Here is a 17,015-nt window from a genome sequence, read left to right on the forward strand (position 1 = left end):
CTGGGGCATCATGCAAAATCTCACCTCGTGGGGTATCCTTGATCATGAGGAAGGTGAGAGATCAGCCTAAACTACACGGGGGAACTTGTTAATGATCTCAAGTCAGCTGGACCACAGTCGCCAGGAAAACCATTGCTAACACATTATGCCGTAAAGGTTTAAAATCCTGCAGTGCCCACAAGGTCTCCCTGCTTAAGAAGATTCATGATTCTGTGACTGATTGGGAGAAGGTGCTGTGGTCAGATGAGACAAAAAGTTAGGTCTTTGGCATTAACTCAACTCGCCGTGCTTGGAGGAAGAGAAATGGTGTTCTTTGGGTCATGGGCAGCATCTCCACTGTCAAGCATGGAGGTGGAAATATTATGTGTTGGGGGTGGTTCTCTGCTAAGGGCACAGGACAACTTCACTGCATCAATGGGAGAATGGATGGAGCCATGTTCCATAAAATCCTGAGTGACAACCTTCTTCCCTCTACCAGGACATTAAAAATGGATTGTGGCTGGGTCTTCCAGCAAGACAAGGCCCAAAACATACAGCCAAGGCAACAAAGGAGTGGCTCAAGAAGAAGCACATTAAGGTCATGGAGTAGCCTAGCCAGTCTCAATCCCAGAGAAAACTTATTGAGGGAGTAGAAGATCAGAGTTGCCAAGCAACAGCCTCAAAATCTTAATGATTTAGAGATGATCTGCAAAGAGGAGTGGACCAAAATTCCTCCTGACATGTGCGCAAACCTCATCATCAACTACAAAAACCGTCTGACTGATGTGCTTGCCATCAAGGGTTTTGCCACCAAGTATGAAGTCTTGTTTGCCAGAGGGATCAAATGCGTATTTCTCACTGTAAAATGCAAATACATTTATATAATTTATACAATGTGATTTTCTGGATTTTATTTTTGATATTCTATCTCTCAATGTTAAAATTAACCTACCCTTAAAATTATCGACTGTTCATATCTTTGTCAGTGAGCAAAGTTACAAAATCAGCAACGGATCAAATATATATTTCCAACACTGCATGTATGAAATCTATAGGAAATATTTCTAAATGAATATATATTTGAGTTAAGGCAGTGCTGAGCACAAATTCCACATGGACTTTGAGATCTGATTTAACATAAATCTTTATTATAATATGCCTTTATTGTCAATGTTTGTACAACTTCAAATGTGGAATATTGTCAAACTTGTATTCCTTTTGGCTTTATTGATCTTGCTTTTCATTTTTCCTTTTTGTTACTAAACTTCAAATTAAAAAAGTAAAACCTGTTAAAAACATATTTTCCTGTTTAACCCCTTCCCGATATCCACCCCTCATGTTGACGCATGTCAGTTGAGGGAGTATGGAGCTGCCGCGGGATCTGAACTCACCCCATACATGGTGGCTATGAGCTGTGTTAAGCAGCCAGCACCTGTTGCTAACCACAATCAGAACTAGCTGAGCTTCACAAAAGGTCAATATACTTAACTATATACTGCGATACAAAAGTATAGGAATTTAGTGGAAAATACGGAAAAGTAAAAAAAAAAAAAACTTGGAGTGCTTCATTAACTGTTTCTGGCCCAGAGAAGACTGTTTATTATATGCTTGCCTCACTTTTGGCATATTTCTGTTATAAGCAAGAAATAAAATTCCTGTCCAGTCCATACAGGGGAGGATTTCCAATAGTAATTTGATAAAAAATTTTCACGTACTGCTTGTCCATTAATGGCCAACGCACTCATGACTGGCTAGATCCTGTGAGACACATTCCAATATAACATAACACTTGGATTTGACGGTGGAAGAACGAAGTGTTTGGTAAAACTATTAGTACAACGAATCTCACAGGCTCGGGTATCCAGAGTACATAGGTTTCTAGTGGCTTTTGCATCCTCAAAAAAGTTCTGTAAGTACCAGTATTATGCTGAAGGAAAGAAATGTACCGACTATGTAATCCAGAACATCAAAACAAAACGGGATAGTGTCTGATCAACTAGTTTTTAGTACAATGAGATTTGCTATGTTAATATTCTGCCAGTTGATCCTCTTACCACAGTGTCAAAATATTAGGCTATTGATGACTTACAGGGTACCTACTCTTTCACCTAAAGCTGAAATTAAAGCATGATCTGGCATTTCTCAACAAGTTAAAACTTATTTTGGTGCACAAACCAGTCTAATATGTACAAGAACTGTCCCAATTTTCATACTTACAGTATTTTAAGCGTACATTCTGCCAGCACTATAGGAACTGAACTGTCCTTCCCTTTTTTCTCCAGCCTGTCCTGCTCCTGCCACTGTCCAGTGGATTGACTGTCTTCAACTGAAAGCCTGTCTTTCATTATGTCATGAAGTTTGATGAGCAGGAGAGACAAAAATCCGCCATAACTTCCTTTAAATCGTCTTTGTCTCTCTCTGATAAAAGAGACAGATTACCTTTGACAGCAAGTTTGACATAAAGGAGACACCCAATGGCTGGCACTTAGAGAGTTTTTTGTGAGGGTAAGAGAACATAAATGTCAGTGATTTGCAGATTATCAGTTTCTCATGTTACCTATTAAGTGAATATTGTAGTCAAATCCTGCATGCAGTGCGCCAAATCTGTAGCCATACTTTGTGACAAACGGTATACAGTGAAATAGAACAAAAGCAAATGTCATGAATTACACCATGATTTCATCAGTTTTTCATGATGGTGAATTGTTAATTACATCACACTAAACAAAAAGAATTGCACTATGTAAATTAATCAGATCAGTGCTTAATAAACACGTATGTTAATTTGTGCTTAGTATTCCATAGCAGTGTCATAGAGGGACAGTTCGCTGATAATTAACTGTAAGGGTTAATGTGGCCAAATGCTCCAACAAACATTGCTCAGGAACGTGGGGGAGCCGTGTCTAAGCCCCTTGCTAAATCTTCATCTTCTAGTCCGGATGGACATCAATAAGTTTGCATAGTTAATTATATAGTACTTTTGGACTAATTAGGATGTTCTTATAAGTGGTCCTCTCTCATCTTCCGTGCCCTAAATAAAAGAGACATGATTACAGTTATATAGTTATATTCATAAGGTTAATAGAATAAGTAAATGCTAAGATGAAACTAATAATTTAATAAATATCGGAATAAATCTGCTACCTACTACTAAACGCCGTACCAGACTGGCTTCTTCCCACAACCCTCCAGGTGATTGTCAGGTCTCTCCCATGTACATACAGCGGGATACATTTATCAATCAATCAATCAATCTGGCTTCTGGTCACACCATTCCACTGAAACTGCCCTAACTAAGGTCACCAATGACCTCTTAACCGCCAAGAGCAAGCGACACTACTCTGTTCTCCTCCTCCTCAACCTGTCGGCTGCCTTTGACACAGTGGACCATTCCCTATTATTACAGACCCTCTCACCCCTTGGCATCACAGACTTGGCCCTATCCTGGATCTCCTCATACCTAACAGACCGGACATTCAGCGTCTCCCACTCACACACCACCTCCTCACCTCGCCCCCTATCTGTCAGAGTCCCACAAGGTTCAGTCCTTGGGCCCCTGCTCTTCTCCATTTACACCTTTGGCCTGGGACAGCTCATAGAATCTCATGGCTTTCAGTATCACCTCTATGCTGATGACACACAGATCTACATCTCTGGACCAGATATCACCTCCCTACTAACCAGAATCCCTCAATGTCTGTCCACTATTTCATCCTTCTTCTCCGCTAGATTTCTCAAACTTAACATGGACAAAACAGAATTCATCATCTTTCCACCATCTCACGCGACCCCCCCAACGAACCTAACCATTACAGTAAATGGCTGCCCACTCTCCCCAGTCCCACAAGCTCGCTGCCTCGGGGTAATCCTTGACGCTGATCTCTCCTTCAAACCACATATCCAAGCCCTTTCCACTTCTTGCCGAATTCAACTCAAAAATATTTCACGAATCCGTTCATTCCTCAACCAAGAATCTGCAAAAACCCTAGTCCATGCCCTCATCATCTCTCGCCTTGACTACTGCAACCTCCTGCTCTGTGGCCTCCCCTCGAACACTCTCGCACCCCTCCAATCTATTCTAAACTCTGCTGCCTGACTAATCCACCTGTCCCCCCGCTATTCTCCGGCCTCTCCCCTCTGTCAATCCCTTCACTGGCTCCTCATTGCCCAGAGACTCCAGTACAAAACCCTAACCATGACATACAAAGCCATCCACAACCTGTCTCCTCCATACATCTGTGACCTCGTCTCCCGGTACTTACCTACACGCAACCTCCGATCCTCACAAGATCTCCTTCTCTACTCCCCTCTTATCTCCTCTTCCCACAATCGTATACAAGATTTCTCTCGCGTATCACCCCTACTCTGGAACCCTCTACCACAACACATCAGACTCTCGCCTACCATCGAAACCTTCAAAAAGAACCTGAAGACCCACCTCTTCCGACAAGCCTACAACCTACAGTAACCACCGATCAACCAAACCGCTGCATGACCAGCTCTATCCTCACCTACTGTATTCTCACCCATCCCTTGTAGATTGTGAGCCTTCGCGGGCAGGGTCCTCACTCCTCCTGTACCAGTTATGACTTGTATTGTTTAAAATTATTGTACTTGTTCTTATTATGTATACCCCTCCTCACTTGTAAAGCGCCATGGAATAAATGGCGCTATAACAATAAATAATAATAATAATAATAATAACCAGAGCTGAGAGGGGAGAAGCAAGCCAGGAAAATCATCGGACTAGTCAGGTTCTGTCTATGGTCCCCAGATCTTCAAACTGTTTCTTCTAAAAAGCCAGATAAATTAAAGAGGAAGACCACTTCTTTTTTCATTGATGGCCTATACCTATGATAGGCCTTTAATAGCTGATCAGTGGGGGTGCGAGACTTGGCATCCCCGCCAATCAGCTGTTCTCGGATGATTCCAGAACAAAGCAGCTTTGTCAAAACTATAGTGGTTGTAGAAGGGTACTGCAGATCCGCTTCCTATTCATTTGAGCACCTTACTTGTGTCAACCAAGCTGACATTGTAACTAATGCTTATAGCTATGCCCTAAAGCAATACATGTAGAAAAAAGCCAAGCAATCAACACTGGTAAAAGGTAAATAGGATGCTTGAACCAGTAGATGTGCATTTAATAAAACATCAAAACCCGTTATATTTCTACTTTGAATTACGCAATGTGATTTCCTCATAAACAAGAGATACTCTTTAACAAATGTAAAAATGTTGATCAGTTAAAGTGAGGCTATCATCAGATAATGACCTATTGATTAAATAAGGTTTTTGCATCAAATATATACAGTATTTTTTAAATTTTTGGTAACAATTTTGTTTCTTACATACCACAATCTGTATTAAAAATAAAAAACTAGAAAACTTGCAATTTTCACCCTGGCCACTGGGGCTTTTTATATTGCCTTTATTTCAGGAAATAACACATGTACATTAGCAACAATGGTCGGATCCCAACCCTATCATTTTTATTGAAGCTTGTGCATAGGGTCTATCACAGTGATCAAAATGAACCAATACGAAAAATCTCCTATTGTTGCCGGGTACCTGCTGGCACATCTAGGCAGGCGAACTGCGCATGGGCCCATTTTCTTCCAGGAAGAAGACGTGGAGGGCCGGGGTAGGGAGCAGTAGGGTCCGGGGATGGCGGAAGTACTAGGGGAGGGGGCTCGGTGGAACCCATTTCTCTCTCCTCTGGTATGCTAGATCATATCAGAGGAGAGAGAAATTAATGGGAAATCTGACTTTTTTTTGTGATCGCCGTCATTCGGTGAATAACGGCAATCACAAAACTGGGGATAGTAAAAACCTCCCCAAGTCATGTTTTCAGGGTTCACGGCTACCCTCCGAGACCCCGGAGATTTTCTGGTGCTGAGGAATTAAAAGGCGTATCGGCGGTTGATAAGGTAGTGAGATGGAACAGAAGCTGTTATAACATGGAATAGGTAAAGTAATTTGAGGAGTAGAGTCATTTTAAGAGTGTGTACAGAAAGTAGAGTTGTGATTTGCTCCACATTTGTAAAGAGCGAAGTTTACACAGCACTTAGGGGTAGTTAGCAGTAAAGAGAGGATTTGAGCTTGCTGGTCAGCTTCACACCGAGGTAATCGAGTTGGTTAGTGGTCCACTGGACAGAAAAGTCATTTTCTAATTGTGCTATTATAGAGGTGGAAAGAGAAATGTTGAGAGCCTTAGATTTTGATTCCTTGACCTCTAGACCACAAAATAATTCAAAATTACACAGGGTCTGTAACAAGGCAAGGAGGGAAGTTTGGGTTGAGGTGAATAAAAGAACAGGATCATCTGCAAACATAAAGAGTTTATATGGAACTGAACGAAGATCATGATATGAAAAAGAATCATTTTTTAAAATATACATGTAACATAAAACATGAATTTAAACAATAGGTCACTTTCTTATGACTGCTTCCGTTAGGAGTTGTCTGAGATGTGTAGAACACTTCTAAGGGACTGTAACAAGCTAAATGTTAACAGAGTGTAATATACTCACTGCTAGGATGCCACTGTTTCATACACAAAGCATAAGACACATGACTGCTCATATGTGAGCTGCAGACTTGCAATCACTTAACAACCGCTTTCTCGCTTCTCTCAATGGTCTCAAGCCAAGAATGTGAAAAAGTAGAATTCTATCAGTAAGTACCGTATATACTCAAGTATAAGCCGAGTTTTTCAGCACATTTTTTGGTGTTGAAAACGCCCCCCTCAGCTTATACTCTAGTGAGGTGTCCACAAGATGGAGGGGGAGCAGCAGCAGGTCACAGGAGGCAGGAGCCGGCTGCTGCGGCTAAAGCCTGTGCCCGCTGCTAAAGAGAAATCGCGCACAGTGTCAGCCGCAGCAGCTGGCTCCTGCAGCTGCCGGGCGGTCACGTGTCCCCGCTACTTAAGAGAAATGAATGTTCAACTCTCTCCAATCCCATGGGCATGGAGAGAGGTGAATATTCATTTCTCTTAAGTAGCGGGCACACGTGACCACCCAGCGACTGACACTGTGTGCGCTATTTAATAGCAATGAATACTCACTGCCCTCCATGCACATAGTACCGGCGTAGGAAGCGGTGAGTATTCTGGCAGCTGTGCTCTGTTTGTGAGCAGCACATAACGTCCCTGCCATGCACTGCTTACAGGAATAAAGCAGCTGCTGGCACCAGAACAAGACGCTGCGAGGGAGCGCAGGAAGGTAAGTATAATGGTTTATTTCTTTTATGTTTTTTGATGGGGGCATGCATACAAGGATAGGGATGGGGCTATGCATACAAGGATAGGGATGGGGGCCAATCATACCAAAATAGGGATGAGGAGCCATGCATACCAGGATAGGGATGAGGAGCCATGCATACAAGGATAGGAATGGGGCCATGCATACAAGGATAGGAATGGGGCCATGCATACAAGGATAGGGATGGGGGCCAATCATACAAAAATAGGGATGAGGAGCCATGCATACCAGGATAGGGATGAGGAGCCATGCATACAAGGATAGGAATGGGGCCATGCATACAAGGATAGGAATGGGGCCATGCATACAAGGATAGGGATGGGGGCCAATCATACAAAAATAGGGATGAGGAGCCATGCATACCAGGATAGGGATGTGGAGCCATGCATACAAGGATAAGGATGAGAAGCCATGCATACAAGGATAGGGATTAGGTGAAATGCATACAACGATAGGGATGAGGCCGTGCATACCAGGATGGGGATGAGGGAACAATGCATACCAGGCTTGTACTCGAGTCAATAAGTTTTCCCAGTTTTTTGTAATAAAATTAGGTGCCTCGGCTTATACCCGGGTCGGCTTATACTCGAGTATATACGGTATATTGCATACTGTTATGGTTCAGCATGTTACAACCCCTCACAAAATGTATTTATGTTCTGGACAACTCCTTGCATTCCATGTAGACTTAGAATGTTACATACCTCTTCCCTTGTTCTTGATTGACGACAAGAAAGTACAACAAATATAATGCCAAATATAATCCCAAACGCCATGACGATGAAAGGAACATTAGCTACCACTCTGGCTTCCAGAAGAGCGGACCTTATTTTTCCAGCAGACTGGTCATCAATGAGGACACTCTGGGGAGAAAATTTATGTGGATTATAATGAGAAAAACAAATTTCTTTAGTTATGGCTATGTTCCCACGATGAGTATTTGGTGGTTTTCTGATGTTGGGAGAATTTCTGCAGCATTTCTGCACCTATTAGGTAAATTAGATTGTGCTTTTCCATTGCATTTTTTAGTGTGTGTGTGTGCTTTTACGTGCTTTTTAATTGCTTTTTTTATGCTGTGTGGGCACACAGTTCCACTTTTTTGGAAGTTTTTGACGATGGGTATTTTCATTGTGTTTGAAATGCAGCGTTTTATAGTTCCAGCAAATTGGATGGGATTTATAGAAATCTCATGCCCACTGTGCTTTTTTTCACACTGTGTAAACTGAGCTGCGTTGCGTGTTTCAAATCCACAACACGTCAATTTTTCTTGCAAGTGTGCAGAATTTTATATGCGGGTTTTTCCCACAGACTCGCATCAGATGCAGAAAATCCGCCAGTAAAAAACACATGTTTTTTAGTGTGTTTTTGAAGCAGACACACAAGAAATACACACATGACTGTACCAATATAGTTTTGTCAAAGCTAAGTACCAGGCATTATCAAAATCAAAGTAGCTTTGTTTAAAATATCATCTAGCAATAAGAAACAAAAAAATTGACGTCAAAAACACGATATAAATGCATGTTATGAAAACGCACTGAAAAACACATTAAAAAAATGTAAGTTACTTAGTAGGTACAGAAATGCTTCAACATCAAAAACTCACCACAAACTCATTGTAGGAACATACCCTAAAGCTCTAAACTTTACTATAAAAAAAGGGGAGCACTGTTTACACAGGACGATGCACCGCCAAGAACAATTTTTTTTTTTTTGCTGCATAAACTATTATTTCACTTAATGAAAGACTATTTTGCTCATTTATCAGGTGATTGTCAGCCTTTCAACAGGGCAAAATTATAGTGAAACGATCATTTTTAAGAACATTCCTTTAACGATTATCTTGCAGTGTCAGTGTAAAGGCTATGTTCACATGCAGTGTTTTTGCCTTATTTTTATCTTGAGCCATAACCTACTCTCTTGGCAGTAAAAACTTACTGCATTCAGTATTTTTACTGCATTTTTGCAGCATTTTTGGGTGCAGAATATATTTGTGCTTCGTCTAAGGCCGGCGTCACACTTAGCGTAGGAAAATACGGTCCGTTTTTTACAGGCGTAATACGCAGAAAAGTTCCCGAACAGTGATCCGTTCAACGCGATGATGCGATTTTTTTTCTAAAAATTATCCGTGTGTTATCCGTATGGCGAGATTTTCTCGCCGGCTTGCAAAATGGACATAGCATGGATCTATGGGCTCAAATATTTGTGAGAACATACGGTATATAGTATATATATATATATATATATATATATATATATATATATATATATATATATATATATATATATATATATATATATATATATATATATATATATATATATATAAAGCGCTAGATAGCTTAAGGGTATGTGCACACATTCCGGATTATTTTTTGCGCGTTTTTTCGGCGGTATTCCGCGGCAAAAAGGCATACATTTTGCATCCCATCATTTCCAATGCATTCCGCAATTTTTGAGCACATGTTGCAGATTTTTCCGCAAAAAAAACGCATGCGGAAAAATACGCAGCATGTTCATTAATTTTGCGGATTTCCCACTATGTCATTGAATTGGGAAGCTCCGGAAAAAAACGCGAAAAATCAGCGCAAAAAACGCAACAAAACTGCGTGCGGATTTTATGCAGAAAATCTCCAGTTTTGTTCAGGAAATTTCCGCATAAAATCCTGACGTGTGCACATACCCTTAAAGCTGGTAATTTAATTGTCGGCTTTTGCTATCTCCTTATCAAACCCGACAGGATATGAGACATGGTTTACATACAGTAAACCATTTCATATCCCTTATTTTTTTACATATTCCTCACTATTAATGTTACAAGTGTCTGCGTGCAAAATTTGGGGGCTCTAGGTGTTAAAATAAAGGGTTAAATCACGGAAAAAACTGACGTGGGCTCCCGTGCAATTTTCTCCGTCAGAGTGGGAAAGCCAGTGACTGAGGGCAGATACAGTCATATGAAAAAGTTTGGGCACCCCTATTAATCTTAAGCTTAATGTTTTATAAAAATTGTTTTTTTTGCAACAGCTATTTCAGTTTCATATATCTAATAACTGTTGGACACAGTAATGTTTCTGCCTTGAAATGAGGTTTATTGTACTAACAGAAAATGTGCAATCTGCATTCAAACAAAATTTGACAGGTGCATAAGTATGGGCACCCTTATCATTTTCTTGCTTTAAATACTCCTACCTACTTTTTACTGACTTACTAAAGCACTTTTTTTGGTTTTGTAACCTCATTGAGCTTTGAACTTCAAAGCTAGGTGTATGCAATCATGAGAAAAGCTACTTAAAGTGGCCACTTGCAAGTTGTTCTCCTGTTTGAATCTCCTCCAAAGAGTGGCATCATGGGCTCCTCAAAACAACTGTCAAATGATCTGAAAGCAAAGATTATTCAACATAGTTGTTCAGGGGAAGGATACAAAAAGCTGTCTCAGAGGTTTAACCTGTCAATTTCCACTGTGAGGAACATAGTAAGGAAATGGAAGAACACAGGTACAGTTCTTGTTAAGGCCAGAAGTGGCAGGCCAAGAAAAACATCAGAAAGGCAGAGAAGAAGAATGGTGAGATCAGTCAAGGACAATCCTCAGGCCACCTCCAGAGATCTGCAGCATCAACTTTCTGATGTTTTTCTTGGCCTGCCACTTCTGGCCTTAACAAGAACTGTACCTGTGTTCTTCCATTTCCTTACTATGTTCCTCACAGTGGAAATTGACAGGTTAAATCTCTGAGACAGCTTTTTGTATCCTTCCCCTGAACAACTATGTTGAATAATCTTTGTTTTCAGATCATTTGACAGTTGTTTTGAGGAGCCCATGATGCCACTCTTCGGAGGAGATTCAAACAGGAGAACAACTTGCAAGTGGCCACTTTAAGTAGCTTTTCTCATGATTGCATACACCTGGCTATGAAGTTCAAAGCTCAATGAGGTTACAAAACCAAAAAAAGTGCTTTAGTAAGTCAGTAAAAAGTAGGTAGGAGTATTTAAAACAAGAAAATGATAAGGGTGCCCATACTTATGCACCTGTCAAATTTTGTTTGAATGCAGATTGCACATTTTCTGTTAGTACAATAAACCTCATTTCAAGGCAGAAACATTACTGTGTCCAACAGTTATTAGATATATGAAACTGAAATAACTGTTGCAAGAAAAACAATTTTTATAAAACATTAAGCTTAAGATTAATAGGGGTGCCCAAACTTTTTCATATGACTGTATTAATAGCCTAGAGAGGGTCCATGGTTATTGGCCCCCCCCTGGCTAAAAACATCTGCCCCCAGCCAAGACACATCTGGAAGATGCGCCTATTCTGGCACTTGGCCACTCTCTTCCCACTCCTGAGTAGCGGTGGGATATGGGGAATGAAGGGTTAATGTCACCTTGTTATTATCCAATCGTAGTAAAGGGTTAATAATACACACACATTATTAATAAAGTATTTTAATTAAATACACACATGGGGTTTTAAAATCTTTATTGTACGCATAATCCACCTGAAGACCCTCGATCTGTAAAAAAAATAGCAACAATATGCCATACCTTTCCGGCAACCAGTCATGTCCCACGCTGTAAATCCATCTGAAGGGGTTAAATAAATGTACAACCAGGAGCTTGCTAATGAAGCTGTGAAATGGAATGCAGGGGAACGTAGCATCGTAGACTTTGGGTGATACGCCCCCTGCTGGCATAAACTCATATGAACTCTAATGTGTGAAAATATTCAGAAAAATTCTCACGCTATATATACATACATATACATACATATATATATATATATATAGACTGTATATATGATTTCACGAATATTTGAGCCCATGGATCCATTTTATGTCGAATTTTGCAAGCCGGCGAGAAATTCTCACTGTACCGATGCCATACGGATTACACACGGAGGTTTACATCCGCAAAATACGCAGCCACACCCTGCCTACGGATGACATACGCACTCAGCTTAGAGCACGTAAATGCATGGAGCAATACATGGAGCCACACACTCCGCTCCTGAGTGAAGGTGGCAATGCCGGGTATTAACATGCGAGACTCGGACGTATTTCTCGCATGTGTGATCCCGGCCTAACACAGATGTAGAATTTTCATGTATGTCTCCCAGCTTTGGGAAGACACGTGATATTACAGGCCATTTTATGTTTGAGGTTCACCTGATATCCAGGGAATAATTGTGTTTACTTAGTGGCTAGACGTGTAGGACTTATTTTGCAAGCTGCTTTATCTGCTTGATAAGACAACAGAGCTGGTTTAGGCTTGCTGATCCTGATTTTCTAGTCCGTCCAGCCCAGGACGCAGCAATTTTTAAGTACCTGAATGTCACTTAAAATTAATTATGAATAATGCATTGTGTGATAAAAAAAGAAGCTTCACTGTGTAATGAAATTGGTGGAAAAACATTAATAGTGCCACAGGATGCATCAATTACGGTTGTGGAAAATGGTGCAAAATTGGATCAAATTGATCAACATAGCATAATAAATTTAGTGCAACCACTGTACATATGGCTCCTAATAGTCTATGAGCCTTTTGAGTGATCAAACGTTCTTACCTCATTAAGATACATTACTGGAAAATAGAGAGTTTGTATTTGCTGAGTAATTCTGAAAAAAAAAGAAAAAAATTAGTATCTTCAAGAACAAAAAAAATTGTCTTATAAATGTAGACGTGAAGGAACATGAATGATTGGCTGTGATTATGGTAATGGCGTTAGTAGAATAGAATGCTTACGTCAATATTTCCCATCACTTTTACCATTGAGAAACCCCTCTAAGGGCTTGTTTCCACTTGCGAGAAACACATCCATGTCTCGCATGTGGAAACCAAGTTGTGGCGCCGGTAGTCCAGAGCGGAGCGTGCGGCCGCATAGGAACACATGGAGCTGCACACTCCGCTCCAAACTGCCGGCGCCAGAGCTTGGTTTCCACATGCGAGACACGGATGTGATTCTCGCAAGTGGAAACAAGCCCTAAAATGTTTTATCTCCAGAACAACCACTACAACAATCCTATGCCTACTGCTCTTAGACCACGTTCACACGTTGAGTATTTTGTGAGTTTTTTACTTCCGGATTTGTAAGCTAAAACCAGGAGTGGGTGATAAATACAGAAGTGGTGACATGTTTCTATTATACTTTTCCTCTGATTGTTCCACTCCTGGTTTTGGCTTTCAGATACTGAGGGAAAATACTGACCAAATACTGACTGTGTGCATGTGGCCTTAAAGGGAATCTGTCAGCAGAATTTCACCCTCCAAATTATTTATAAGTACATGTAGCTCTTTCAAAGACAATTCCATCAATGCCTTTACCCAGCCAAGAAATCTTTACCAAGAATTCTGTGTTTAAAATATAGGCAAATGAGACTGAAGTGCTTTTGGAACGGTGTAGCTCTTCCCACTCCTCTGTCACTCTGACTTTATTCAGTGCTCTGCTCTGTCAAGTAGGAGAAGGCTGCGCTGGGTGGGGAATAAAGGTCTGGAGAGCAGGAACTTCCACACGCCAAGAGCACTTCAGCCTCATTTGCATAAAGAATTAAATGAAAATTAGGAGAAGACTGGTTAATTTAAAGGGAATCTGTCACCTAATTTTTCACATATAAGTTGCGGCCACTGCCGTTTGGGGCTTATTTATAGCATTCTGTAATGCTGTAGATAAGCCCCTCATGTAACCTGAAAGGTAAGAAAAACAAGTTAGATTATACTCACCTGCGGGGCGGTCCGGTGCAGTACGGTCTGATGGGCTTCGCAGGTCTGGGTCCGGCGCCTCCCATCTTCATGCGATGACGTCCTCTTCCTTTCTTCGGTCGCGGCTCCTGCGCAGGCGTAATTCTCTGCCCTGTTGAGGGCTAAGTACTGCCGTGCGCAGGTGCCGGGAAAGGTCAGAGAGGCCCAGCGCCTGCGCACTGCAGTACTTTACGCTGCCCTGAACAGGGCAAATCAGTACACCTGCGCAGGAGCCGCAACAGAAGCAAAGAGGATGACGTCAACGCATGAAGACGGGAGGTGCTGGACCCGGACCTGTGATGCCCATCGGACCCGAACCGCACCGGACCGCCCCTGAGTGAGTATAATCTAACCTGTTTTTCTTATCTTTCAGGTTACATCGGGGGCTTATCTACAGCATTACAGAATACTGTAGATAAGCCCCAAATGGCGGTGGCCGCATCTTATATGTGAAAAATGAGGTGACAGATTCCCTTTAAAAGTAGGGCTGGGCTTGTCATTGCAAGAGATATATATAAATATGAGGGAGAGGAGTAATACTGTTAACAGGTTCTATTAAAGGCCCACATACCAATTAGACTAAGGTTGGCTGAACCCACTGAAATCTGGGTGCTCAACACACAGTCTAATGTCTATGGGGCCTCCCAACTGTCCCTCAACAGGTGATATGATTTTGGACTGCTGATCCTTTTGTTCTTTGGCATATAAGCCAGAGTAGTGTGGCAGCTGCTCTCTCATATAGAACACAAGAAAACTCTGCAAAGTGAGTGCTTCTGAGTATTATGAGACTGAGGTTACTCAACGTACATGCAAGAAATTTCAACGTGATAAGTCTGACTTTGAGCAAAAAATGGCTTATAAATGGAGACATACGGGCAATGCCCGTCGTCCTAGGGCTTCCAGGGATTATGTTCCACCTTTGGCCACTGCCTCCTCGCATGGAGATGGCTATTCTAGTGATTTTTTGTCGTCCACCGGAAGCGAGGTGGACCACGGACCCGACGAGGGAGGAAGCGTAAACAACGTAAGGAGAAAACTGACACGGCACAGGGGCCATACATCTCCCTTCCGACACAATTATCCAACCAGGCGGAAATAGAGGAATTGGGGGCTTCCTATCAAGGAACCTCGACTCAGGACACCAGTTCCATGGCATTACAGGTAATCAATCTTTCTGACTATAACCTTACACCGACCGAATTATCGGTCCTTCAGAGAGGTCTTTCTTTTGTCCCCACACATTCAGTGGACAAATTTACTCTTATTAAAGACCTGTATTTATTTTGCAGAAAACTTACCTTTCAGGTCATGTACAGGAGGCCCGATGTCCTACTAACTATACCGATGGATGAACGTCGTGTTTTCCAGGATCTATTAGAATTGTTGGAGGAGAATGAATCTGGTTCAAGCAGAAGAAGGTTTCCGTATAGGAATAAATCGTCCAAAACACCGTCCTTTTCCCTGGTACCGGCCATAAAGATATTCTTTGAAGTGGTCAAGCGAGATATCCTCTCTATGCCTACCAGGGTAAGTGGCCCGCCTAACCTGAATATGGAAGAACAACGAGCTTTAACAGCTCTACGGGAGAACGGAGATTTTATTATCAAGGAGGCAGACAAAGGGGGTAATGTGGTGCTATGGTCGGTGCAATTATATGAAGCCGAGGCCAAAAGACAGCTTAATAACACCCAATATTACCAAAGACTCCCGTCTGACCCCACATCTCTTTTTCTCTCCAAATATGAACAACTTCTTTGCAGGGCTCTACAATTTTCTATCATCACTCAACAGGAGAAACAGTATCTGTGGGTAGCTAATCCGATCACGGCTACTTTCTACATGTTGCCGAAAATCCACAAGGATAGGAATAGACCTCCTGGTAGACCCATTGTCTCCAGTATAGGCAGCATGTGTGAAAAGGCGTGTGAGTATTTGGACTTTTTCCTTCAACCTATTGCCTCGTCCCTTCCTTCTTTTGTTCGCGACTCCTCACATTTCATTGACATCTGTAGACAGATCGATCTCCCAGAAAAATATCTGCTAGTGACATGTGATGTTGAGTCGCTTTATTCCAACATTGGCCATAAAGAGGGGACGGAGGCGGTTGCATATTTCCTGAATAAAAACAGCTCTATGGATAGAGGCCATGACTCCTTTCTACTCGATTTGTTGTCTTTTATTCTCCATCACAACTTCTTTCTTTTTGACAGGGTTTACTATCTGCAGCGATCAGGCATGGCGATGGGCGCGAAATGCGCACCAGCTTATGCGAATATTTTTTTAGGCTGGTGGGAAGAGATTCATGTTTACCCGTTACCTGCATTCGCGACCCACGTACACGCCTGGTTTCGCTTCATAGATGATGTTTTTATCCTGTGGAAGGGCACTGTAGAAGATTGCGTGGACTTCTTTAACCATCTTAATTCTAATCCTTATAACATCTACCTTACACATTCCTTTTCCACTAGTGAGATCACCTTCTTGGACTTGAAGATCTTTTCCCAGGGGAATGGCTTGGCAACAAGCCTATATCGCAAGCCAACTGCAACAAACTCGTTATTGGCATTTACAAGCTTTCATCCCTGGCATACCAAGGTGGGTGTCCCCACAGGACAGTTCCTACGTGTTAGGCGTAACTGCACTCGCAATTCCGATTTTTCGATTCAGGCTCGGGACCTAACGGACCGCTTCCAGCAGAGGGGATATCCAAAACGTGTTATATCCATGGCCTATCAAAGAGCAAGAGGTCAGGATCAGGAATCTCTCTTGACCCCCAGACAACGGTGTCAGGAGACACGAACCAGATTCATTACTGACTTCAACAGCAGTTGGACACAGGTTAGTGACATCCTAGCCAAACATTGGCAGATTCTACGAGTAGATTCACAAACAGCAGAGATTACCAGTGAACGACCCCTTATGTAAGCAAGGCGTGCTCCAAACTTAAGGGACCTACTCACTAGGAGTCATTTCAATAGACCCACGATGAGACTCAATAGAGGTATTGTCCTCAGGGGTTCGTTTCCATGTGGGGACTGCAATGTCTGT

The 17,015-nt window shown here is 41.9% G+C and overlaps 1 protein-coding gene across 1 annotated transcript in view; it reads right to left on the minus strand.

The window, feature by feature from the left end:
- Window positions 1-1,105: 1,105 nt before the first annotated feature.
- Window positions 1,106-17,015, minus strand: part of SCARB2 (scavenger receptor class B member 2) — an 89,372-nt gene continuing 73,462 nt past the window's right edge. The window contains exons 10-12 of the mRNA XM_077276119.1: window positions 12,796-12,847; window positions 7,943-8,101; window positions 1,106-3,010 (exon numbers count right to left, since the gene is read on the minus strand). Of these exons, the coding sequence (XP_077132234.1) occupies window positions 2,969-3,010; window positions 7,943-8,101; window positions 12,796-12,847 (253 nt within the window). The 3' untranslated portion in view covers window positions 1,106-2,968. The remainder of the gene's footprint in view (window positions 3,011-7,942; window positions 8,102-12,795; window positions 12,848-17,015) is intronic.

Source organism: Ranitomeya variabilis, chromosome 1 (assembly GCF_051348905.1).
Source record: "Ranitomeya variabilis isolate aRanVar5 chromosome 1, aRanVar5.hap1, whole genome shotgun sequence".
Lineage (NCBI taxonomy): Eukaryota > Metazoa > Chordata > Amphibia > Anura > Dendrobatidae > Ranitomeya > Ranitomeya variabilis.